We start from the raw sequence: 27,539 nt of genomic DNA, 5'->3' as shown, positions 1-27,539 counted from the left end.
GTTGAGTGCACGCCACGGCACATCCACGCGTCATGCGGATTAAACGGCTTCAGACGGGATTACAGCAGGCGGCGGTGAGTTACGCGCCACGGCGAATCACACGCTGACCCGTCAGGCTGGGTCCCAGCAGCTCGTCAGCATCCGAAACAACAGCCATAAACACGAAGCTGGGCGGAAAAAATCCAGCCACCCCTCCCCCAACCCAGAGAAATGAGGACACTGGCTTAGCGTTCCTAACCCTGAGCTGTGCAACACGTCCTCTGCACAGCTGCGCAAATCAGGCCACGGGGGATGATCGGCACATTTTTTTCCTGCACTTAACACTGTCTGTGCTGCCCAGATATGAACAGATGCTGTAACATCGCTGAGGCTGTGGCCAGATGTTATTACCCCCCGACCCTCCCGCCTTGACATATTGCGTCCTGCTCACCTGACAGCCCTCATTACCCAGAGCGTCCCATCATAAGTCCGAGGGGGGGCCCGATGTTTTTCACGCCGGCCTGATGATATCAGGACGCAGTGTTCGGCACAGGTTACGCAGAGGCAGAAAGCAAAAAGTCCGCAAGCTCTGGAAGGCATTGACCCGACATCCATCTTATCAAATATCCATCACGCCACCCCGAGACGTGTCGGAAGGCGTGACAGAGGTGGCGTGACCTTGGCGGGGAGGTCCCCCCTTGCAGTGGGAACGTCGGGGCCCTTATAACGGTGCCTCTCAGTGTCCGGTTTCGATATTAATCTGTCAGGATGAGGACGGAATGACACGCCGATCCAGTGGTTCGATCCGGTGTAGGCGCTGGCCGTCAGACCACCAGTGCACCTCCAAGGGTGTGATCACCTATGGGAAGCTGGCTAGGAACTCCGAGCCCAGGACATGCAAGGCTCGATACACACGTGTTACTGTCCGGGGGGGGAACGGGGGGCACCAGTCCTGAGGCGGCAGGGGGCTGGGGTGGTCCTCTTACCTGAGCTAGCCACTCCTCATCCTCCTGGCCGCTGTGGTCGGACGCCAAGCTGTCGGAGGACTCATGCCGCATCATCGGCTCGGGGCTTGCAGGAGGGGCCACTGGGAGACAGGGGGGAGGGGAGATGAGGACGGGGGTGCAAGAACGACCCACTGTGCTATGGGTCTGTGTTCATGTTATTAGCGTGTTTCCATGCACTGTGTGTGTATGTAGGCATAGGGGGCACAGCCGTCACGCAGACAGACGCAGGCAGATGGACGCAGACAGACGCAGGCAGACGGACGCTGGCAGACACGTCACCCACAGGTGCCAGCAGCCTCAGCTTATACTTCTAATTGGCTGTCTGCCCCCCCCCACGGTGGTATGGTTTGTTTAATGCAAGAATGGGCAATAAAGCCACCCGCGCTTTCATCTGGGGTCTCTCTCTCTCTCGCTCTCTCTCTCTGCCTCCTCGCAGGTGAACCAGGTGTTAACGAAGGTGTTCTGGCCAGTTGACATCGAGCAACCAGTGGGCAGCTGGGGGGGGGGGGGGGGTTGGGTTCACGGATATGGCTCAGGGGAATTCCTCCCCCCAGCCCCAAGTGCCGCCTCACCTGGGGAGCTTGAATTCCTCGTTTTATCACTGCATCACTTCATGATGGCACCTGCCGGCCCAGAGCGGCCCGGTGCTGCTCGCTGGAGCAGTCAGACAGCAGAGCAGCAGTCACTGAGGCTCAGACTTTGATTTCTCAAGTGTTCACTAATGGACAAGAACAAAGGCTTGCCTGTGTTACTTATTAAACGCCATCACCTCCCCCCCCCCCCCCCCCACACTGGGCCACCATTGCGCCCCCCCCCCCCCCCCCGCCAGTCGCACTCCTTTGCCCCCTGACCCTGGGGTGCAATAGCTGTTCACTAATTAATTATTCAGGCTTTCTAACAGTTGCTGGATCTGGATCGAGTTTCGGCAGAGCTTTCACGAGCGGCTCACAAGGCTCCAGGGAGGTGGCGGGGGGGGGGCGGGGGGGGGGGGGTGATGGGTCGAGCCGTCACAGCAGAACCCAGGCCTTGACGCCACAGTGACGGCTTGCTGCTGTACATCAGCGGGAATATAGAACCAGACCCCCCCCCCCCCAGCAAAAAGGCACCTCGACATAAAGACGCCCAAGCTGACATCATCAGATCCCCCCCCCCCCCCGGAGGTGCCATGTCGGATACGATTTGCTCTGAGGGGTATGAGCATGATGTTATCAGCTCCAGAAGAGGAGCACGGGCAGCTGGGAGGAGCCACAAATACACTCATCTGTGAGGTCAGGACCAGCCTGCTGGTGCGGCTCAGAATGTCAGCGTCAATTGGCATTGGTGGGGGGCCCAAATGGTGCCTTTCCTTAAAATAAAGACGAACAGTCCTCTGTTCATTATAGTTTCATAATTATACCTTTAGCTTGCGGCGGGGGGAGGGGGGTGCCTTTGATTTCGAGCATAGGGGCTGAAAATGCTGTCTTTGTCATACAATGGGGGGGAGGGCAGTGTCCCAAAGGGCAGCTGCAGGTAGATGGGACTAAAACGGTGCCGGTAGTGCCTGAGTGACCCTGGGGCTGAGGTGATCTCCATGGGAAAGATAGGGCTACTGATTTTATCTGCCCATGGGGGGACCGGGAGGGCGGGCCACCCCTGCCATCTGGTGGCCCATGACTCCTTCCTGCCCCTCCCCCGAGATACAGGCCCCTACGTCACATAGCCGGCAGACAGGCGGGCAGGTGCAGCGGCTGGGGGGGGGCGGAATACTTCGGCAGGGAGCAGAATCGCTGTGGCGCCAAAAGGCCCCCCGCCGATTCCCCCGCTCCGGCAATTAGGGCTATCGACGAGCCCCAGAGGGCAGGGGTGTTCCTTGGGGGCTGACGCGGTGCCGCCTGTGCTGTACTCTAGGTGAGCGAGGGGGTCAGGGGCCAGCAGGAGAGGCCTGGAGTGCAGGGAGGTAAATATTCAAGTGGCAATAAAACGAACAGGGACTCGGAGCGGATTCTGTAAACACACAGCAGGTGGCGCCACACGTAGTGCTCACCTGTCTTTCCACACGGTGAATGCGGACTGAAATATCACTCCCTCCCCCCAATTAATAAGGAACCAGGTACTGTACCACCAGTGGCAGAGCATGCCGCAGACGTGCCCTAATGTCCACCGCGTTGGGGCAGTAATAATTGGCCAGCGGATTCTTTATAATCTTCTCATCGCTGGGATTTTGTCCCCTTATCTCCGCGCAGCTCGGTAATCCTCCCCCACCCCCCGTCCCCCATTCCCCGCCCCTCCCGGAGCACCGGGCTCCGGGCAGATGGACAGGTGGAGATAGAGACCTCCGGACGGCGCCGCGGCTGCTTTTATCGCGCGCCGCTGGGCTCCAGCTCCCCTGACCCTAGTGGCCGCATGCTGCATTTTTAATCAGCTGGGGTCATCCAATATAGACCTGCAGACGGGTGCTGTCAATCACACACTCATCCACCACAGCCCCACCCCCCCCCCCCCCCCCGCGTTCTCCTGTCCTTCTCGACAAGGCAATTTACTCTTCAAAGAGACGACGGGGAAAACGGAGGACGCGAGACATCGGTATTCATGACAGGACTCTTCCTCGTGACATGGAGTCTCTCGGAATTTCATTGGAAGTGGCAGCCAGAGTCAATTCATACGAATGTCAAAGGACTGACTTCTACAGCAAAGATCACTCTGGAAATTATACCGAGACACCCCCGGAAATGGCAGGTGTGATGGCAGCTGGTAGTCAAATGCATTGCATGGCAAACATTTTCCTACTTTTCTACAGCAGCATCCCCTAATTTGACGACATCCACCCAACGTTACTGTACTGTGCGCCTGCCAGTAGATCCCTGGGCTTGATGTCTGCCTAAGACACCTACTCCATGTGATGTACAAAAGGCTCTAATCATTGATTTAGAAAAATATCAAATGTCTTGGTCACAAGCCCAAATAGCAGTCTATAGATTCGTCACCCGTCTGAGACGATATGGTGTGCCGAGCCTCATCTCATCACAAGCTCCTTCCTACTCACTACCGAATCACGGGAGCTGAGATTCGTGGTTAAGGCCTCCTCTGAAGGGCCGATTCGGCGGCCAAGGGAGGCTTCGGCCGGTGGAATCACATGGAGATTGTGGATGGCGTCGCTCTATCGTTCGTGTTGCAGAGGGTGCGAGAGAAAGAGAGAGAGATGAAGTAGCAGCCTGAAGGGGTCATGCAGAGCATGAGGCACCATAAAAAACATGTTAAACGTGAAGCCGACAGAGACTGCAGTCTTAGCAGCGGGAATGAGCGAGACATGCTTGGATTACGGCACTTACAGCCGGCCATCAGATATTGGTAGCACTGCACCAGGTCTGACGCCAGCACCAGCGGGTGGTGGGTGTTGAATGGAGGCTGTAGTTCGTTCCACTGCGGTGTCCTGCTCCAAACAAACAGGGAGATCAGCTAAGGGATGACTTACCAAGGGAGCAGATGTACCCAAATGCCTCCCCGGCAACCAGTGGCTGTAAACATGCTTATGTCCGTCACCATATGTGGTGTGCAGTGAAGAGAAATGCAACAGCAATGCACTAATCCACGTAACGTTGATCATTCCATAAAGGTCGCTTAGGTGATAGACTCCTACAAACTGGACAGTAACAATGCTTAACGTTGGTTCAATACGAATGAACTTGCATCCAATTTCATGTAGTGGCTGAAAAGTTCAGAAGGGGCAAGCGGGCAAGCGTGTAGGCGGAGCCCCGTACCTGGCCAGGGCCCAGCAGGCCCGCGGACAGGTGCTCAGCTCCAGTGGAGTCTCATCGCTGATCTTCGGCACCGTGCTGATTGGCCGAGGCTCCAGCACGTGCTCCATCAAGTTACCGTAGCAACTGAGGATGTAGAGGGAGTCCGCCACCGACTGCCGCGACTGATCTGAGGGATGGACGAGACCAGAGACCGGATTAGAACAATGGGCATCAAGAACCGCATCGTTCTGGTTTGCACTCCTGGTGTTTATTATTAATCTGAAAGAATGCAGCGCAGGAAAGTCTTTGGACCCCAGTCAAAGACGCAGATACCAGAAAATCTCATTTTATACACCCACTGTGCCACTTCCCAGGATGCCCCCGCCAGCACTGACCTTTCTCCCTCTTCATGTTGGGGTTGGTGAGGAACCAGGAGCGGGACGGGGCGAAGATGGCCGCCACACAGAAGTCCCCCCCCGAGGACTTGCTAGGGGAGATCTGTGGGGTTGGCTTCACTTTGCTTTGGGAGAGACGCGAAGACGCCTGGTTAGCAGGATTCATTCATCACAGGGACTCTCGGGACAGGACAGGGGGGCCTAGGGGAGACAGGGGCCTGGGGGGGGGGGGGTCAAGGTTGTTCACTGTGTCTTTAGCACACTGCTGCGAGGGAACACACTCAAATAAACAAGTAAGGGCAATAAAGTTAGACGTTAAAGCTGTTTTTAAAATGCTTTTTGTCTGTGTGTTGGTCTCGTTCATTCAAGCGGCTTCGATGAAAATCACATTTCCTTCCTCCTCTTTAAAATTAAATACAGTTTGACAAACAGATATGTAAACACCCCATGCATGTTCAACCAAGTCAGACAGGATATGCCCATACGCCAGAAATAAGGAGTTAAAATATAATAACGATAATTAACAAAACACCAATACACAACACAAATACAAGGGGAGATGGTCTGTCCAAAGCCATGTTATGCGCCATGCAGGGGGGGAGGAAGCCATTTTATCGAGCAGTGGTTTGCCATGGCACCCTGTGGCCAATCCATCGCGGATGGTAGCCACACGGGGCCCCCAAAAGGGGCCCTTACAGCTATGGGGCCCACCTGGCGTGGTCCCCATCGCTTTGATAATATCTGACTGGGCCCACATCACAGCACAGTAGTGCGGCACTAACACTGACCAGCGGCGAGACAAATCCGGCACTGTAAAGCCTGTTCCACCCCCCACCACTACACCTCAGCCCCGCAGCTGGGGCTTAAACTCCACCATACTGCCGCCCTCAGGGGAGACATCCAACCCCATACGGCTCTTGCCCCCAGAACACCCCCCAACCCCCTTGACAGCTAATCAAAACTGCATACATTTCTTTCTTTTTCAATTTCCAGGGACATTTCCCAAGGACCTCTCCATCCAGCTGTTGGGTAATAATCATATCTGCTTCATTTCAGGGTCGTCTTCCACCAAATTCACTCACAAAAACTAAGCCGGTGACATCACTGAGTGCTGAACTGGAGTGACCATGGGCTTGCCCTTGCCGCCCATGCCCGTTTGGGGGTGGAGGCAGGCGAGCACCCCCCCCCGCACGGCCTTGCGTGGGATACTAATAGGTGCTGAGTGACCTGATGCCAAGTTGAACTCAGACTCTTTGGTTTCCCTTAAAACTGTCAACACGTCATAAATTACTGCGAGACGCGGGGCTCAGTCGACGTCTTTGGTCGAGAGTATGCTGAGGGGGGGGGGGGGGTTACTGGTGTGGATTTATCAGTGCTGGATTGAGGGTCGATCGAATAGCTGGTCCCCTCCCCCTGAGGTGATGGAGTTTGCCAAGTTTGGTGAGCTGGCTTCCTGTCTACTTCCGATTCCCCCCGCCCCCCCCCTCCACGAATCACATCGAAGTATCATCAAACCGATACATCAGAGGTGGGGGGGGGGTAGCATGTGTCCTTAACGGGAAGAACATCTCATATGCTTGTTCTTTATGGAGTGAACTCCCACAGAGACCCCAACCTCAGGGGGAGGGGGGCGCACTGTACAATTCACTTGCCCTCGATGCAGCTACAAGACTTTCGGGGAAACTGCAATTATCAGCTTTATTACATGGGGGCTGTGTTTCTGTTATTTTTAAATCCCTAAATTAACTATTAAACTGCTGTATAAACATCAGACTCAAAGGCTGCGGTCTGATGGTTCTGATACCCCCAGAAACTACAGCCTAATCCCCCCCCCCCCCCCCCCCGGCCGCCACTCGCACCATAGCTCATGTTGTTCTTGGGCAGAAACCCCTGGAATAATAAATCCAGGAATAATAAAATTTAAATGAGGCAGTTTCATAAAATACATAAAATAAAAAGCCCCAAGTACAAATTACTATGCAAAACCACTTAAGAGGAGGACAATCCAAACAGCACTGAGGTAAAGGAGAGCTACACAGAGCCCAAATGTTTTACAGAAGCTCTGGCCACCCTTCTGAGACACCCCCGCTATCCCATGACATGCAGCTGATCTCCTCTGTAAGTCACCGGGCCTCCTCAAGGGAGCCCCTCCCCTCCCCTGAAACTGGTGGGGGCGCTTTGATATTGATTGTGCAAGCTAAGCACTCTGCACAAAAGGCTTGGTTAGAAGACGACCCGCCAGTAAAACCGTCTCAGTCAGACTCATGCAGCTACACTAATAATACACATATATATAAATTAATGAGGAAAAACCCACTGCCGGGCGTGGATTTCACGTCATTCGTTTACTTTGGGCCGACCGGAGTGGCTGCAGTGCCGAGGTCCTGGCCGCTTTGACTAATGGCAGCCCGGACAGGCAGACGAGGCTCTGCTGTACATGGAGGAGGGCCTGTTATTACACAAACCTTTGGCAGGTAAAGCACTCGCACAAACCACGGGCAGCCGTCCATAGATCACAGAAAGTAAACATACGGAACAGGAAGAGCAGGCCGCCAGATAGATGTCCGTGCTTCGAAGGCTGCTCCCGATTCCGCTGCGATTTTAACACAATGCCTCCTAGCTGAGAGACATCCATTTTCCCTGTAACTTTTATTAAGGACTTTAATTCACTGAGAGACTGCCCGGTTGTCCTTTCCACTTTTAATTTTACAAATGAGGACCCTTGACTGAGCTAATGGCTTTTCCTCGGACGCATAATTCAATCTTCTGTGTCCACCATCAAAGACCTTCAGAATTAGAGGGCTCGCTGAGGCCAGGCGCCACCCGGGGGGGTGACCAGCTTCGCTCGTGTCGAGAGCCTGTCGTAAACAAATACATTTCAAACTCCACCCGCCCCCGTCAGGGAGCTGGCGGCCGACAGAGAGAGTGACTCGCCAGCAGAACGGTGGCCACGTTTAACGTGTACCAGGAGATGGCTTGATAACACAGCTCCCGCCCCCCACCCCGGACCGGACACAGGAGCATCTCTGAACGACACTTTTCATCGTCTTTCAGGAAGCATTGCTACCCCGGGCCTACAGTGAGGCTGCTGCTGATTCCAAAACTCCAGCGCTCTGGAATCTTTTCTAAAACAAACATCGGTGCTTGCCACCAAATTGTGATAGAGAAATCAGATTTTCCCCTCCATTTAAAACGTTCCACCTCATCACAATACTACCAAGGAAGGTATCATTCCAATACGACCCCCCCCCCCCCATTCTTTCTTTCCGGCCAAAAATAGCTGCTGATGCAAGTTCCACATCGTGTCATGCGGCTATATTTAATTATTATGACCTCATGTAATTGTACTACAGCAGGCAGAGCGACACAGTCCGGCAAAGAATTAAAACCCTCAACTGTATCGGCATCTTTATTCAAATAAGGTCATTTAAACAGACATTTACAAGTGCAAATCGATTGGACATCATTGCATTGCTTTTTCCATTAAAACATTTGTGCATTTGACAGGAGATTCATTTAGCTGGATTTCAAGCTTTAAAAAAAAATAAAAAAACAAAATACATGAGGAAAGAAAATGCGATCGCTACATCTCCCTCACGTGGCTGCTGCGGCGCTACGGGGAGATGACAAGATGGCACCATTGCAGGACCAACGGCCTGTGGACGGCAGCAGTGAGGAGGGATGCTGGATGGCTTGTAACGTGCCGTGTCGCACCTCGAGAGGATGGCAAACAGAATTTCCTCAGGCACGTATCCACAAAACTGCACATCTAGCTCACTGAGCCACACAGCAAAGACACATCCCTTCTGCCATGAGTTCAAGGCTGGTTAGTCTCAGTTTCTTGAGGACAGTGTGTGGCCCAGTGGGCAAAACCTCTGTGCCTGTGATTAGAAAGTCGCCGGTTCGCGCCCAGCCTTGGCACATCTGCGGGTCCTTAAGCACGGCCCTTAACCCTCAGCTCCCTGGGCGCTGCTCTTCGGGGCCGGCAGGCTCTCACCTACAGAGGGCAAGTTGGGGGAGGCGCAAAGCGAATTTCCCCATGGGGGATCAATAAAGTATCCATCAGTATAAAGTTATTTCAGGGGACGCAAAAGACAGATACGAAGCTAATGTTTGTAACGTCCCAGAGCAGCAAATGTCTGCTGATCATCCCTCTACGCACGTCCATCATGCCATCCGTGAAAGCGCGTTATCTGCCGCACCTTCTCTCATCTCCAAACATAATTTAATAATGCTTTGCAGGTGTTATACACACTGGATGTCTGACGTATAAAGATCAGTATCACTATAAGTCAGACCATCTTTACAATAACAAACTTCTCCCTGTTCTGTGACTCCCAAGTCTTTCCGATAATCTCCTCTAGGAAACGTTTCTTCATCAGTCACTTCAGGTCACGGTGCACCTACGGCAGCGTTGGCCTCAGCCGGTAAAAACAGTGACCTCCCATTCCATAAGACTCCTGAGCTGGTCCCAAATTTCTGGAACCCTTTAATTGAATGCAATTTCTGGAAAAAAAAATCTAATCCCCTAAACTCTCTCACTAAGCAAGCAGAGTACGACGCCTCTTCCATCTGAGTTTACATTTAATCAGACTTCAGAGAATCTTTTATATCAGAGGAGATTTAGCAGGAGGGCTTCTGATCATGCTGTTAACCAATTAGATTATAAAACTGTCTGAGTTAATTAAAGGCGGGAAAAAGATGGACAAGTCATACTTACATTTCAAGCTGAACGAACAGAAAAAAAAAAACCTCAACAGACAGGAAGGGCTGTGTGTGACTCAGAGCATGCTGTGTCTTCCACGTTTTTCAATTACATCGCCGGAGGCCATAAATCGTAATAAAAACAACGTGGATCTCAACACAGATATGTTATTTTTAAATAAACAGTATTTGTACTCCAGCTTGGACAAGGCAAATGTGGCTGGAAATGGGTGGGGAGGAGGGGATGTCATTCATTTCCAGCAGCGGAGCGGGTTCAAATGAAACCACAAGGCACACCAACAGAACCCAGCATGGGGTCCAATCCCAGCTCCACGATGATGAGGAGGAGGAGATCCCTTCTACTTCTACAAAATAGTAGACAGACCCTAAATTCTTCCTTGGTTTCACATGGTAACATATGAAATATTAATTACAGGAAAGCAGTGAAGATATTTTAAAGGTCGGGAAGGAGACGTCGCTTTTCGAGTTTTGCTTTCGTTTACGCTCCCCACGCTCTGCTTGCCGACGAGGCGTGACACGCTGACAGCTCGCCGAGACACGCTGAGTGGGGGGTTTTTTTTGGATAATTTTTTTCCTAACCTGGAACGTCTGAGCAAATGGACCACATAGGGCAGAAACAAAGTCGAAAATGCGTGGAGAGAAAGAATGGATACGGCCATTTGCTGAAGCGAGTATAAAGACAGGCATGCTGGGAAGGAACTGGAGCAACTCACCATGGAGTTTTAATGGAAAAACATCCTGCCCCAAAGAGGTAGGGTCTTCATGAAGGGAGAAAGACACACAGAAATAGATGGAAAAACCATTATTATAAAGTTATATATAACATTTGTACATGTCTGCTTAAATGTGCAACACACACAAAAGCTTGTTCTAGTTAAGACTGAAGTTTATAACCATGCAAATTCAACTCAAACTCTTGACAGGTTTCTTGCAACAGAGTTCAATTCCGGACAATTTTAATGGTTATAATTTACAACAAAATATTAAAGCATAAGGAATGATTCCTTTGAAACTTGACCACTGGTCGTGAGAGCGATGAGGGTATCGTAAGGGGGGCACGTATCGTGGGGAGGCTGCTTGCTTGTGTTCCCCATGCACGTGGGCTGCAAACGGCAACCGCACCCTGTCACGATCCAGGGGACCAGCGGTACTCCTGGGTGAAAAGAGGCGGGACATCGTATGGAAGCTCTAACACTGGAGAACTCAGGATGTATTCCCCCCAATGGCCCCATATGTTGAAAGGAAATATACATTAAGAAATTCACATGCACTGCGGAACAATGCAAGGCTGAATTCTGCTCATCCCAGAGAAAACTAAGCCTAGTAACTTCAACTTAATGATAAAAAAAAAAATCATTCAAAATTTAACTCACACATACATCTTCATAATTTTAATTAACCACTTATGCTAACTCACTGAAATGCCAAATGTAATATTGTAGAAACAAAATGGATTATGGGAGGGAGGGTCAATGGGTGGGGGGGGGTCGGACCCCATCCTTGGGTCAGAACCTCTTGGAGAAGCCCTCAAAGAGTGTGTGAAGTCCACTCAGTGAATTCACCACAGATTGGACAAGCTAAGCATGTGGTACCCTGAGTAAGCAGCATATATAAACCCAAGAAAGCCTGAAGGGGGCGCCCTCGCCCTCGAGCCTCAGGTCTGACATGCAGGTGAAAACCGCCATTATGTCACTGGCACGGCCCCCTGACCTCTCCTTAAGGGGGTTAGGGGGACAGGCGATTAGCTGAACGCGGCCGTCAAGTCGCCTGCTGCATAAACACTTCGGCTCGAGTTAAAGCGGGATAGGGGTCGTGCTAGAAACACTGAAAACAACATGAAAGAGGCTTTATAAATCCTGAAGCGGCTGACATGTTTACACAAACACAGCCTGCGCTGATGTCGCAGACAGGCTGCACTTAAAGCGGGGCAGAGGCGGACAGGCTCTTGCGTAAGCATCAGGGCACCAAGACCGCTTCCCGACGAGAGCTGAACGCTGCCGCCCCCCCACCCACGCATCCCTCATCACGTCACAGCTCTAACCTGGCACCGCCATGCGCAGAGACCTGTGGTAAATAGGACGGGACGCATGAAACCTCCTAGGCGATGCCTCACACGAAGGCCAGTTGTGTTGTCTCATGTCAGGCTGACCAGCATGTCTCCCCTGCCCGTTTTACTTGGTAACCGCCCCCCCCCCCCACCCCGAGCCAGCTGCATGTATTAATAACACGACATGCCCACTTCAGACTGTCTCCATGGCTTTCGATGCACACGTACATCCCTCACGACACTGGCTCTCCGCAGACTCGACTCCCCATCCGGTCAAGAACGGGGCTCACAGAGGGGCCATGACACCCTGGAATTTATGGGATTTGGATGCAGGCGCCGACACCTCAGTGCTGGCCACATGCACTGACGGGAACAGTTTAAGGCAGGTGGTGCTGCAGTATACCAGAAAATCCATTAACCAGAAGGGTGCTGGTTCAGTACTCAACTCATTGTACACCAGCCATATAGACAGACAGTATTCAGCAGTTCATAATCTAATTAAGAGTAATATGTGGGGTTACATTGTGGCACAGCCACTCTGGCAGGGTTGCAGGTTCGATTTTATCCCTGTTCGTTTGTGTGCGCGTGTGGTCATGCTGGCTTCCGGCAGATACTGCAGTGCCCTCCTGCCCTGTACATCCTCACAGTGTGAGGGACCCCAGGACCTACCGTGCAGCGCACAGATGCAAAGAGCAAGGCTGGCTGCTGTCCTTCCTTCATGCAACACTGAAGACCAGATGCAGCAGCGATGGATGTCCAACCGTTACCAAAATCTATGATTCCCCTCCCCCAAGCCCAGATGTTTGGCGCCAAGGGGTGTGTGAGAACCCTTATGGTCCGGCATGCGAGCACATCCAGGCATAGCGGCGGGCGCTGATGATATCAGTGGAGGCAGGGAGACAGACACACAGCACATACAGAGCACACACAGCTGGGGCTGACTGCAGATGTTCCGGGTCCCGACCCAAAACGAGATGGGGGGGCGGACATTTGTCTGGTTCTGCTCAGTGCCGGGGGGTGGGAGTTGGATGGGAGAGCCAGGAAGCAAGGATGTTGAGCACTGCATGGAAAACATCCGCATGGGGAAATTCCCTCAAAACACCGATATCACCAGGGGATAGGAGGACTGAACACACCCCCCCACACCCCCCGTCCCGTGACTAAATTTCCATTGCAGCACGGGGAGGGGGGCATCTTCACGCCGCCGTGTAACGCTACACCTCACAGGGTCCGGCTCAGATGTTTGGAGTTGCAATATCCTGTTCCTCTGTGCTTTGCGTGGGGAGCAGCCGTCGCACAGACACACACGGACGTATGGAAATGTCTCAATGTGTGGAAGTCTGCAGGCCAGGCTCAAGCGGGAGTCTGGAGAGTGCAGGGGACGGTGGGCAGGCGAGCGGACACACACACACACACACACACACACACACACACACACACACACACACACACACACACACCACGTCGGTTTATCTTCATCACGTGCTCGGTTATCGAATATCATGAGGATTCGCTGTTTCATTAGTACATTTACAATTCAAACGAAAAGAGGGAAAACATTTAAATGAAATGGGGAGCATTACTATAATGTCGTCTGTATGTAAATGTGCACGGGCCAGCAGGTTGGGGGGGGGGGGGGGGGGCACCACGATGGGAGCCGCAGCGCTAAGCGGGAGGGGACGGGTTCGAGAGCGAATTCGGCGTCAGCTTTGGGAGACTCACCCTGTGCGCTTGGTAATGGTTCCCAGTGTCATGGGCTGCTTGATCTGGGCCAGGGGCAGCACCACCGTCAGGCTGGGCAGGGAGGACAGGCGGGGGTTCCCCGTGTTGTTGTTTGCGAAGTTATTGTAGGTCTCTTGATTGTTTAGTTTAACTGGGGAGTGAGAAGTGACAGAGAGAACAAAGTTATAATAGCCCCCCCCAATTTGCTTTCATTGCAATCGAGGTGCATGGGGACTTAAAAAATACCACAATAAAACAGCCTATTAGCAAAGCAAGGCAAGGCAACCCCCCCCCCCCAACGTAAAAAAAAATGGGCCCTTCCAGTAGAAACTCTCTGAAGTAAAATTCAGATCCCAGCAATTCAGAGGGGGGGTGTTGAAGATGATACCTAAAGCTGCTGAGCCTACGTTTCGACACACTTATGCTCAGCGTCCTTCCACTCGGCCTAACGTATGCGTCCCAGGCGACATCCAGCCGAGTGGCAGGAAGGTCAAACTTAAAAATACGGTTTTACGGCGATGAAGCGTCTCTCTGCCGTACGCCGTGCATCCCGACTGCACTGTCGCCGTTAGCTAGCCAGCGTGTCCATTATCTGCGCTATATGTGCAAGGAATTGGAGATGACAAGGGAGAAACATCACTTTCAAAGGGGACTGGCTGGAATGGGAGCCATGAAACAGGCTGGGAAGTGAGTAAGAAGGCCGGGAAGGCACACGTAAGAGTGAGGTCACCCAAAGCAACGTCATGCCAAGTAGGCCTGACAGCATGCTGCTGAAAAGGGACAATCGTTGTGGTCACTTTTTCCCCTTTAAAATTAACTTAATTTCATGAAAATCTTCAAGCTTTGACTTGATGTTTGCGTTAAACTTTGCGTGTTTTTTTTAGCCACTAAAGTTACCGATTCTGCATTTTTTTGTGTGAAGAACTTAGGCAAACCAACACATTTTTAAATCTAGTGCGTATCATTTAATTAAACCTTCCGATGTACTTTTTTTTTTCCCAACTTATCAACAAAACGGATCTTGACATTTATTGTTAGGAGAGACCAAACTGAGCTGACGGACAGCTCTCGTTTCCTTCTGGGGAAACCCTCCGGGCTTCGGCTCTGCGTGGTTTAATGGGCACAAATAAAGCCAAACTGCAGGCCATAAAATGCATTTGCAGAGGCAGGACCTAATGGGATCACGGGACACGCTTCACATGGACACTCCATCTTCATTAAGGTCCCTGTGTGCTTTCGCAGCGCCCAGGATGGGGAATCCTCGCCTAATTGTCTTTGATTTTCCTCACGAAAAAAGCTCCGCGTGGAAGTCGACCTGGAGGGCACAGCGTCCCGGATTGAGACTGGGTCCCAGTTGGCTGTCTGTGCTGATCGGCACAACAACCTCGTGCTGGACCGCTGGGGGCCACCGGAGAATCCCCGGTCACTCTGCGATCAGAAAATATGAAGCCTGCTTTGGAGACCGGAGCCTTGATTGAGGCTAACTACCTCAAGATGCAGTGCGACAACACACATTAGTGCCTCGGTATGTTAATCAACCCTCCACCCCAACCACTCTTAACTGCTTTTATTTCCCAAACGACTAAACAGCAGTTTACACAAAAAAAAGACTGAGTGGGGGGAAAGGAATGTAATTATATCATCATAAAGGTTTCCTATGAAGGCTAATCGCTTGAAAGAGTATTTCAGAAAGAGTTTCTTTGAGAACAATAACAAAGAGGCGAGGGGAGATCGTGTTTAAAGAAGATGTAAACACAGAGGAGCGCGTTGCACACATGGAACTGATCAGGGATCAGTTCACAAGCATGGCAGAGGGCTGGCCGTCAACTCTGCAGCCCACCCCCCCCACCCCCTCCCCGGGCACAACTCTGCTGTGTGACTCCAAACGGCAGTGCGGATGCGCGGCTAATCCCGTGGCCCGATACGAGGGCAGTACCGGGCCGTGACCAGACAATACCCACTATGGGGCGACCGATGCTTTTTAAATCAGTGCAGGGCCAGCCTTGTCTGGGGGGGGGGCGTATTTCACGGCAGACACCTGTGTTTCCTGCCTCATGGGGGGGGAGGGGGGGGCACGACAGCCCGTGGAATATTCCGGGAGGCGCGTGGGCTTTCCAGGGGCCACCAGACAATGCTGAATCGTGGGCACTTCCCAATTACATTTACAGTAAATTACGACACGCATGAGAACACAGTTTAAAACTCATTAAAAGAAAGGAACAATTCTGACGAATCCTTTTGCAATATCGGAAGCGTTTCTTGGACTTTCAGAAGAATTTTCTCACCGAAATAACATGGAAAAACGTACAGGAATATCCTTCCATCTCCTAGTTTGTGATTTGCTACTTATAATATTTTAATATGCAAATAAACAACATCCCAAAATACTTAGTAAACTTTTCCAATGTTTCAGTTTTTTTCCTCCTAAACAGACGCATTCAATTAAAACTAATGTGAACACAGTCGCCCTACCGCCACCCCCCCACCCCCACTTTTAATGCCTGGTAACCTTTAAGACACAGATTCAATTATCTCAACCAACATTTTCTTTCTCTTTTGTTACGTTAAAAAAGGTTAAAATGCATTGGCTACAGACTGAAAAGAAAGCACCCCCCCCCCCAAAAAGTAAAAGAAACAACAAACAGGGGAGGGGGATCACAATGAAAGGGAGCTGCTCTGATTGTGAGGGAATCAAAGCACTCGGAGCAGACGTGCACCAGCGCTTTGGCGAGGGGGGGGGGGGGGGGGCGGGGGGTTTAGATCATTACCCAGTTTCTCTGTGTTTCCGTAATACTGTGAAATGCCTGCTTTGTGATTAATCAAAGAGAGGCCATTTAGGTCTTACGTCCTCGTATAGCTGGAGGGGTTTTGGAGAAGGCGCAGCACAAACACTGCGGCCCCCCAAATCCGCGCCGAGCCGGCCTCGAGAGGGCCCTTGGCGTCCAGGGGCCGCTACGCCCCCGGAGCAGCCACCTTTTGTGCGGACGGCGGACGGGACGGAAAAGGAATCTGAACAGGAAGCAGACTGAAAATCCATAAAGGTGCTTCAGAGGGCTTAGAAGTAGGAGAGGAAGGAGAAAAATCTTAATGAATTTAGCATCTTTCCAAAAGGACACTCCACTCGGCCGGCACACCAGCTTAACCCCCTCACACCCGGAACGCCGAGCACCGGCGGCGGGGCGAGACCTGCCCCACGAACCACCGGACACGCTGACGCAACCATCTTGAAGCGGGGTGCTAATCGCAGGTGCTCCATTCCGACACATCTGACACGGGGGACCACAACGAATCAAAGACGCTGGAGAGGGACTTCGTTTGATTAATGGCTGATGCGTGACACCCCGCGAAAGAAGATCCGCGGATGCAAATGCGAAACCGTCCCAGGCGCCCTCCAGGAGGAGTGGGGGATCACACTGTCACCTGACCCCGCAGTTCAAGCTCACACTGCCTCATTTGCATCTCCTTCTACGGGGTCACTCCAGGCGCTCCTGTCAGCAGTAGCTTGACCCCCTGTCCTGTCCGATTTGCATCCAATAAAGAGATACGTCGTGCAAACCGAATTATTCAACCTGCACGGAAGCTTCCAAGGCTGAGGGTCGGGACGTTGCTTCTCGTCGACGCTGCATCTGCCAGTAACTAATAACAGATAACTAGCCCAGAGTAACAAGCTGCAGGGGCACCCACAGCCTAACGAGGGTGACCTAACGAGGGTACCCTCTCATGAGAGAAAGCAATATTGGGCCCGCGATATTTGGCTTCTCATTCCCAGTTAGGGAATACTTTCTTTCATCCATGGCTTTTTTGCTCATCCAAGTTTCCCAGACACATTGTAATGGGGGGGGGGGGGGGGCAGCAGGAATTAAGGTGGTGCATGGTGAGGGGCTGGGGGCTCTGGCCGCTTTGCTGAAGCACCACTACGTCAAGCCACCCCACTGCAAATTCCCAGAAGGACCATTATTAAAGGACTCACTTCCAGAGAAGAGTTGGGGGGGTGGGTCAAGCTAAAAGGGGGTGTCCAATATGTGCCGGACAGAACCAATCCCGGCGGACGAAGTGAAAACAAATTAAAAGCACCATTATAAAACACAGATGCTGCAAAGAAAATAAACTTCATATGATTTACGGGTTTTTGAAGCGGCGGCCAGTTGGTGGAAAAGACATCAGAGGTGAGTCGCAGGTAAGAGGGCCGCCGGCTCGGGGTCCTCCAGGACGGGCGTCCTTCCGCTCGCCTGCTGTTTTCAGGCGCGCGGTGGGGTCCAAAGCAGCCCCCGTGAGAACGGCAGGGTGCCAGGGCCCTCTGAAGTTGGGAGTAAATGGGAACGGTTTTAAAGGAACGGCCTTCAAGGAGCCTGGGGGGCGCCCTGCAATGCCTTTCAACAGATGCATCCGTTATTAACCAAAGCCCATGATCCGGATTTTGCCGAGGGGGAGTTGTGTCATCCATAACAAATGCCCTCATGTCCTCTTGGTTTCTTTGCTGACCACCCCCACCCCCCCCACCATTACGAGACAGGACTAACGAAGAACATGAGCCTATTCAAATATCCCAAGTGTCGGAGGCAAACGGAACGACAGCGTGTCGGCGAGAGTGACTCTGACACGGCACTGGGATGGAAATCAGCTGTCTGTTACAGGCCGCCGGGGCGGCAGTGAGCCACCTCTCCGGAGGGGCATCGAAAGGGGGGGGGGGGCCTGAAAGCACGCTTCCATTTCGCCGACCAGCACCGATAGTCACAGGGCAGCGGGGCACAGGCAACAGCGACGAGGAGCGCTAACCGGAGCATACTAGCTTGCACAGAGCGGCAGCCATATTTTACGTTAATTTAACTTCTGAAAGCGTGACAAGATGCCCTCCCCCTCCAACAACCCCCACCCACACGCCTCTGGGTTTCTCTTCCAGAAATAAGATGTGGAAAGACAAAGTACAGGCTGCAGGAGGGTGAGAGCATGTGGAGATTTGGACCCTGGCACCCCTCACATGGGGGGGGGGGGGGTATGCCTTGATCTGGCATTAACACACCTCATGAACGCTGACGCTCCCTGAGACTGATGGTCTCACACACATATTCAGTGTCAGAGGTGCAGGAGAGCTCAATCAGCCCAAATCAGTACAAACAAGCTTAATTAAACTAGATCATAAATAATAAAATAAAATAAAAGCACGCACTCATTCAAATATACACGTATTGAGTGTATTCAGCTAGAATCTGATGCTTTGATTAACAAATCTGGAGAGAATGAGGCTATTTCGAGGCAGTGGGGGTGGGGGGTGGGGTGGCAGCCCAGTGAGAATCGGCTGACGGTGCGGGCGAGGTTGCATAACCACTGCAGCCAACGACGTGTTAGAAATGACAGGCACATCAAGGCTCCTTTAATTAATGTCTCCGCCATAAAACCACATGTTCTGGAATGTTCCAATTAATCAAGCGCCTTGCGACGCAACTGATCTGTTCCAGATCTGGACGCTCCAACCTCCAGTCTACATGAAGCTCATTAGAGTGATTAAAATATGCCCCTAACCCACCTGACCTCTGTGAGATGCACATGACAGGGAAACAGTTTTCAGAGTTAAGTTTTGCTTTAAGACACCAAATAGATTTTTTTTACATGCATCTTTGCTATTGATATCATTTCACAGATCTCAGCTGAAAAGTCTCAGCTGAAAAAAGCAAACAATTAAATACAATAAAATAAAAGGACAGTTTCAAGCACAGAACGATGTCGAAAGAAAAAAGCTTGCATCATTGCTTAATTTTTATAACAATACAAAGCATATAAATTACATTTTTAAATCCTACTGCACATTGCAATATTGAAAAAAATATTTTACATCACACAGAAAAGGACCTCTTTCCAATTTAGTGTCAAAAGCATTTGTTAAAGAAGGTTAATATACAACATTTACGAAAAATTAATATGATGATAAAAATAATATACAATGAATGGCCGGAAAAATAGGAATGATCAAGGCGAGACAGAGATTCCAGCCTCGCGAAACAGCCTTCAGCGCACCGCGTTATAAAGACGAATGTCTGAGAGCCTGGGCCAGTTCATGCCCCCCCCCCCCCCCACCCACCCTGGCAGCGAACCCGCCAGGGTCATGAGAAGCACCGTTTTTGGTGGGGGGGGGACGTTTCATTGGGGCCCGTGCTGACTGATAAGGGGGTGGCGGCAGGATTTCACACGACCCCTTGAAGGCGGAGCTCGGGAATTAACATGGCGAGCTGCTAGTCCGCTCCGGAGCCCCATGTTGGATCATAAACGTAAGGCCCAGTATGACAAACCCATACCATACGTACGGACCTTCCCTAATCTTTGTGTTATAATTTGGAAACGTGGAGTTGCTTTCCTGAAAGTCAGCCTGACGACAGAAAGCCCGCGGTGCCTGGGATGGACCAACACAGAGATCGCAAGAAACCACCAGCTAACCACTGGCGGAGCGCCGCTTGCACTGCGATCCGGACTCCCGTCCAGAGCAGACCAAAGAATGCACAGAACGCTAATGTTATTTTTTCCCCCGGGATAAACAAGTTGTCCGATGGCCGTGCGGCTTTTGGAAAATCCCTTTATTGAGTCAAGCTGGGAGGAGATGGCAGCGTGCGCTGTTTCAGAGTGCGCGACTGAGAGTGTGCTCTGCTCGGCACGGGCGATCACAAGAAAATGAACAACTGAAAAGCAAAAAATAAGTAAGAAGGGAAAACAACACAGAACAAACAATGAAACAATGAGTTCCGATTTTGGATGTCATAAGATCAAAATTCATATTACTAAACATAAAATGACATTTAGATTTCTTACATATAGTTAACGGCTTCTGGGCTGGCTGTGAGTTTCTCTTCCAACACCCCCTGCCGCCCCCCCCATGATAGTTTAACAACTTTTTTTTTCTTCCAAGAAGCAGTTTAATCTAGAGCAGGGGTGCCACAAAACCAAACACACAAGGTATGATGCAACTGCACCGGAAAACACTGGAATTCTGCTGTACTGAGAGGGCGTGACTTAAGCTATGGCAATCATCTTTTTACTGGGATACCACGAACGACACATAAAAGCAAAAAAAAAACCTATTAGGACTCATTGCAGTACCAGTCAAAACACAGAATCTATACTATTTAATAACCTGTACCTGCTGCCGTGGAATCGCACACAAGCGTAACGTCACATGCAGGTTGGCTTCTTCTGCCAGTGAGAGGATTTAAAAAATCGATACACCCTTTAGGCCACAACGGGCTTCCACGGGTAGAGAAGACCTTAACTGACAAGAAAAAAAAGATACGTTTTTAAAAGCTTCTTCAAAGTAGAAAGTTAAAAAGGAAGGATTTCCAATCTGTTTAAGGAGGCCATTCATAAAACCCAGTACAAATTACAGTGCGGTTTTAGCTCTTGTGCTGGATTAGATTTGTATCAAGAAAAAAAAAAAAGAAGAAAAAAAAAACTTAGCAACACAATTCAAGCTTTCCAAGACTTTTCCCTCACTGCCTCTCTCTGGCGTGAAATCAGGACCCACTATGGCTACGGTCCTTTGATTTGCCAAGGAAATGTGAGAAAACAGCACCACACAGAGGACGGCTAAGGTACTTCACATTGTCTATCTATTTTTTTTTTTTTGGCTTTTGTAGCATAGAACACAATATTCTCAGTCCAGGAGCATAAATCCCACTTCCCTGTGAAAGCATAACTGGGGCAAGAGGCCGGGAGTCTTCTCTGAAATCACATTACAGAAAAACACCACCCCCCCCCCCTTTTAAGCATTAGCCCGGTACACGCTGACCCTTCGTCAGGCTGCCTTCAGGTATTACAGGGACAGCGAGGACAAGCAGACATGGACCGAGGGGGAGAAAAATAAATAAAGAGGGGAGAAACATTCATTTCAAGGAAATAAAGCGAAGGGTCCCCCCCCCCCCCCCGCCTGTTCTGACTCACTCAGCACAAGAACTAAACACTGGACATCAGGCACAAGGCCTGAAACAGGCACAGGAACCTCGAATGTCACTGTGCAGCTTATCAGCTGGTTGTCTCGGTGGCATGTTTTTATGACAGAAAGTTTATCACGAAAAAATATATATATGGGTATTTGATTACTGAAAATATATTTTGCCTCCTAAAATCCAAATGCAGCTTTTCACATGTATTAAAAATGACGATCTATCAATGTGAGGCGCCGCAGAGAACATTTCCAGTGACTCCAGAGTGCAGCCAGTGGGGCTAGAACATCACAGGCAACACTGCGGCCCTTCAGGTAGGGAAGAGCGCACAGAAACCAGCTCGGCCCGGCCAATCCTTAATGTGCCCAGAGAGCCAAACACGCATGTTGACTTAGCGGCACAGAGGAAATGTCCGTTTATCATCGGGGAGTCGGCGGCTCTCCGGCCAACTCCTGTTTCGATTTACCGGAGGCTGGGGTGTCGTACAGGAACAGCAGGACTGAAGAAACCAGAGAGTGCTGTCCAGCGCCACTGTTTATACTATGTAACGACGCGTTAAAAAAATCACGCACAACACTCACAGTCGCCAATCTGCGGGGGAAAGGCAGCGGTGAGGAGACCATGATCCAGGCGATCTCGTAGTCGGGGCGCCTCCATTAGGATGGGTATCACCCACCCACCCTAGTGTCCCAATAAAGGAAAAACAACCGCTTCTAAGCTGACCCACATCTGACGGCCAATCAAGTGCTTGAACCGCCAAAACGACAACAACCCAGGTTTGAGCAGGAAGTGGGCAGGTTCACATGAAAGGACAGACGCACTATGGCGTTAACGCTTCATTGAAATAATACTGTTATTCTGACTGCTGTCAGCACAAGACTCGCCGAGATGTTGCTTTGCTTTCCTCGGTCCCTCACGTTTCGGAAAGGTCCGGGCTGCATTTCTCCGTCCAGCTGCCCATCCACAGGGGTAACATGCAGAAAGGACCTATTTTTGCCCTGCATATCGAGGAAATGGATTCGACAGTAACACCGGATAATCAGGGCTATATAGCGCCCATTCAACAGCGTGTTGCAGCTTGGAACAGGGGAAGGGAAGAGGGGAAAAAAAAGCACAGATTACATCCAACGGAGAAGAAATGCTAATCTTAGCTTCTATTTTTGCGACCAGAGGATGTGTACTTTTCAAGTTCCTTCCCCAAGAAAAAAGGCTGACGTGTTGTTATGCGCTGTTGTAACTATTGCGTCTCGCCTCTTAAAATGCGTCATTTGATTTCTGCTGCCTAATTTCCATCCACAGGCCTTTATTCAAACAGCAGACGGAAAACAAACACCCCTGATAACATTTTTCTTTTCCCTGTTTCTGCGTCGGCTAGATAATTTACCCAAATGTACTGGGCAGCTTCTGGGACAGAACCGGGTTTGGACCCCGGAATTGCCCCCGTTTGAAACACCAATAACATCCCATTTGCTGATTTGTGCAATGCATCACAAATGAGAGAGGTAGTTACTTTAACACTTGTAAATATGCATGTATAAAACAAGAAAGAAAAAAACAAGCTGGGGGTGCAGGGGGGTGGCGTTTCATGGCAGACATCCTCGCACGCCTCGCACGCTCGTATATTCTCACTCCACCGAAACAGGACGGAGCTGGCGAAGCTGTCGCACGGAACGCAAATTACAAAGCGACTCCGGAGCAAGGCCCCAACCGGGCAGACGCTGTCAGAGCGCCCGAGTTCAGCGTAAATCACCACGGCGACGCCTGCGTGGAAGCCGCGGTGCACAATATCTGCATGAGAATACTTTTCCAAAGAGCATGTGTGTGTGTGTGTGGGGGGGGATGAGGAAAAACAGATTCCTCCGTGCGGACTTCTTCCCAATAAAAGGAAGAATCGCGTATAACGGTAAAAGCAGGACCTCCGAGGCGGCTTCCCGCTCTGAATGAGGGCTCTTCGGAGAGGGATCGTAACCAGCCCTGGGGAGGCAACAGGATGGATGGGGGGTGAGAGGGATCCACCTCAGGGCTCGAAGGGTTAACGAAAACACCGCAATCCACTTGCTGATAGCACACAGTTGCCTTTTATGTCAATGCAAAAGCCAGACGCAAGTGTCCCTGGCTTTCAGCCCTGGTTTTGATATATGCTAAACTGGAGTCACTGGGGAGGGGGGGGGGCACGTATGGAATAAAGATACGGCGTGTTTTTTCCATAACGGATTATATCAATCGTCTGCGTGAGCCGTTCCCTTTTCAATCCGGTTTGGGAATTGTTTTTCACGTCGGGCACCGGCCCGGCCATCCGCGCCGAGGTCCTGGCGTAAGGTGACGCCGGGGGGACTAATTGCTGACAGGTGGGGGCCCCAGCAGTCGCCTTTGAAAGCGGAGTCTGATTTACGACACGCTTCCCGAGACGGACCTTCGCGGCTGCTACCAGAGACTACGGCGTGAGACGCTCGCTGCATTCAGACGCGCTGATGTCATGCTGGCTCGGCTCGCACGCAGCCCGACGCGGGTAATTAATATTCGGCCCGGGAAGCCACGCAAACCAAGTTAAGGCTGGGGGGGGGGGGGGGGGGGAGAGAGGGGGCTCGACAGCACTCCTGGGGCAGAAGTGGGGGGAGAATTGTTGCTGATGAAGGCAAGGCAGCGGCAGCAGGGGTGGGGGTGACTGATGAGTCTGGATCCCTAACAGAGGGTTAGGTCTGTGGCACTCACTGCAAGGCTCCACAAACACCCCCGCCCCAATCCCTGACATGGCGTGGCCCCCTCCTCACTAATGCACACCAGCGACGTGTATTTCATTTGGCAAGGGGCGGGGGGGGGCTGCTGATTAACCGAGCCACATGCTTAGAAGCCTTTGAGGGGGCTGTGTAAATAACACCATTAGCACACACCACTTAACAAGAATGGGGAGGCATGTATGCATTTTAAAAAACATAAGTGCAGATTTGGGCACAGAAGGGGCGCCCTTGTTTGCACCCAGGGATGTTCAGACAAACACAGCAGGCCTTTGACAGCAGGGTCACGGTCTGCCCAAGGTCCGCCGAAGTGGCCTCTGTTAACCCCTAACTCACAGCTGGGTGCCTGTCGGACTGAACTCAGGACCAGCCCCGGTGACAATTCCCCGGTGTAACTACTCCTAGTAGTAATTTCCTCGGAAAATGTCACGTTGTTGCCCGAGGATCGCTGCCGTTACCACTGAAGAGAAGCAGTAATGCTTACCGATAGAGCAGCAGTTTCAGAATCAGGATTAAAACCCAAAACCTCATGGTTGCCAGACAGCAACACAGGAATTCAGCTTAGAGGCGAGTCTGGGGGGAGCGGAGTTTGCGGGAGGCCATGAAGAGCAGGCGGATCGCCTGGCCCAGCTCCCCCTCCTCCCCACCAGGACAACAAGACTCACCGTGCAGTGGCGACCCTGAGGGGCTGCTGGAGAGGCCAGGCACGGGGCTGCAGCGGCCGCTCTGCTTGCTGCTGAGCTCCTGCTCGATCTCCTCCAGCCCGGCGCTTTTCTGGAAGCGGCTCATGCGGTTGACGACGCGTGGCGACATGTGGGTGCGCGCGCAGGGCGGCCCGCCGTAGGGGTTGATGGGAAAGACGTGCGTGGTGCCCCGCAGCGTGCTGATGGCCACCCAGCGGCAGTCGTGGCTGAAGCTGATGTCCTGCACCTGCGGCGGGACAGAGAGAAAACCAAGAGTGCAACACTGAACCCAACCAAGCCGAACCCAGCTTTAACCTTAAGGAGCGGATCCTGCTCAGCCCGGGTTTGAGCAGACAACAGACATGCGGGGTCACGTACCCCCACCCCCGGCCTAGGTAAAAGAGGCCATTCAGAAGGAGCGCAGAGCTGGCTGCAATCGGCCAGTGCTGGCAGGCCGCTGCCTCTGGGAAAGCTATGGCAGCCAGGGAGCGAATCAGATAGCATCTCCACAAACATTCCAGCCATGCTGCAGAGACAAAAGCCTGAGAGGGGCCTTCATTATCATGTCTGCTCCCCTGACAGAGGCCAGAGGAATGGGAGATTGGACTGGAGGTCTTTGGGGGGGGGGAATCGTGATACAGGTCATTGTAGTTGTTATGGTATTACCCCCCACACCACCCCCCCACCCGAAGTCCTGACCGAGGAGCCCAAATATGAACCTGTGGCTGTTTCATGTCGGTCCATCTTTGTGATTCGCAGCATAATTGCCTGGGCAATGACAGTTAATGACAAATCCCCCCCCATCCCCGCCCCCCGCATACCACTGGTGTTTCCTTACTCGGCTGGAGGACGGTGCTGATTAAAGTACAGCTCGGCGGCAGCAGTGGGGGGGGCACCAGAAATTGGGGGGGGGGGTGAGGTACTTTGCAAGATTTAGGACCATCTGATGCCCATGAATCATAAGCTGGGTGTCTCAACGCCCTCATACACCCCCCTGTATCAAAGCGCTCAGTTTTGGGAAAGATCCCGATTCCGTCGATTTTCACAAGTTTAATCGGATGTTTTTCCCCCTCTATAGGACTCTCCCCCCCCCTTGTTTTTAGTGACATGTGATTAAGCTCAAAATGCAGAGCAGATACAAGCTGGGAGATAAAATGGCCGGGAAAGGTGATCTCACTGCCACGATATGTTCAAAGAGTCTCCGTCGTTATCAGCCTCCCAGACGGGGGATGAGCTCTGATGTTTTAACGGGGACTTCAATGGTTTTGCTGGAACCCTTGAAGAGTTTTTAAAAAGGCAGAAATGGGGAGGGAGGCTGGGGGGGGGGGGGGGCGACATGACCCCTCTGGTCAGTGCACCGTGGTTTAAAACATGTGGAACCGCACAGACCCACAGGCCACCGCTGTTATCACCGCCGTTTATTTACCTGCACAAACTAAGGTCACTCATAAGAGTGGTTTTGTGAGTCAGAACAAGCGCAGTCAGCCAGCCGGCGAGATAAGCCGGGTGCCTGCGACCCCCCCCAGCAGGCGCTATCACCCGCGCCGTTTGTTCGTTTGTTCTGCCAGAGATAAATCGCCTTTCAGGGAGCTGTCTGCACGGCGGCCGCGGCTGTTTACGGCGGCAGATCAAAGACGGCACACGGCCGAGCGGCAAACCAGTCGTTAGCCAGTAACAAATTAACTGGTTCGCCTCAGGGCTGAAGATCAGTGTGGCCGGCTCTGCTGGTCTGAAGGTATGTACGTGTGTTTAGTGGGGGCTGTTCCTGCACAGCCCTGGAGGTGTTTTGCAGAACAAGCAACTTCTCAGCCGGGCTTATAGTCAAAATGCAAAGAGATAGGGGTTGAGCACAGACCCCAAAAAACCGTACGACCGCGAGACCACACCTGCCACGCGGGTGGCCCCCCCCCCCCCCCAACAACCCTCCGCCAGCTCTGCCATCCATCCAGCTCCCCACTGGAGGTGGTCCTTCAACCACCGGTGGCCTGGCACATGCTTCAGGAAACCTGCCACAGTGCGGCTGAACACAGTAACATTTTAGCACTTTCCAGTAAGTTAAAAAAATGTATAAAATAAAACACCTCTGGAAGGCATTCAGCCGAGAGCAAGATGGGTTTTTGAATGGACGGGATTTCGACTCCGCTACGATGCCACTCGGGTTACCCATTGCCCCGGACACAGCTACAGAGCGAAGTTTACCCATGTCCGTGACGATGGGTGCAGGCGGTGGGCCCGTGTACCGAGAGCAGGCGGCAGGATTCATCCGGCGGGTGAGACGCCCGCGCGAGAGTCCAGGTCCAGGTCCTCCAGGGATAAATATTAGTTCTGCTTATGCAAATAGAACCTCACAAGTCGCTAACGAAACAGCCGCACTTGGCAGGAGAGGAGCTGCTAAGCCAAACAGACGAAAGTGCACTCAGTAGAGCAGGACATTGGAACCAACGGGCGGAACGTGACGGAGCTCAGCCGCGTCGATGGGAGGCGCGGTACGTACGGCCCCCCTCCAAAGACATTTACCCTGACCCACTGCGGAACTTTAATTTCAAACGACTCGAATGCGATTCGCCAGGTTTCCGCATTTAATAGGATCAAGATAAGGATTTTA

The 27,539-nt window shown here is 51.8% G+C and overlaps 1 protein-coding gene across 1 annotated transcript in view; it reads right to left on the bottom strand.

The window, feature by feature from the left end:
- Positions 1 to 27,539, bottom strand: part of bcas3 (BCAS3 microtubule associated cell migration factor) — a 127,072-nt gene that overhangs the window by 58,190 nt on the left and 41,343 nt on the right. Inside the window, 7 exon segments of the mRNA XM_049001543.1 lie at positions 966 to 1,066; positions 4,295 to 4,395; positions 4,724 to 4,889; positions 5,098 to 5,222; positions 10,536 to 10,580; positions 13,592 to 13,742; positions 24,917 to 25,181. Coding sequence (XP_048857500.1) covers positions 966 to 1,066; positions 4,295 to 4,395; positions 4,724 to 4,889; positions 5,098 to 5,222; positions 10,536 to 10,580; positions 13,592 to 13,742; positions 24,917 to 25,181 — 954 coding nt within the window.

Source organism: Brienomyrus brachyistius, unplaced genomic scaffold, assembly GCF_023856365.1.
Source record: "Brienomyrus brachyistius isolate T26 unplaced genomic scaffold, BBRACH_0.4 scaffold59, whole genome shotgun sequence".
Classification (NCBI taxonomy): Eukaryota; Metazoa; Chordata; class Actinopteri; order Osteoglossiformes; family Mormyridae; genus Brienomyrus; species Brienomyrus brachyistius.
Note: the sequence above shows the minus strand (reverse complement) of the source record. Positions and strands in the feature narration are given on the sequence as shown.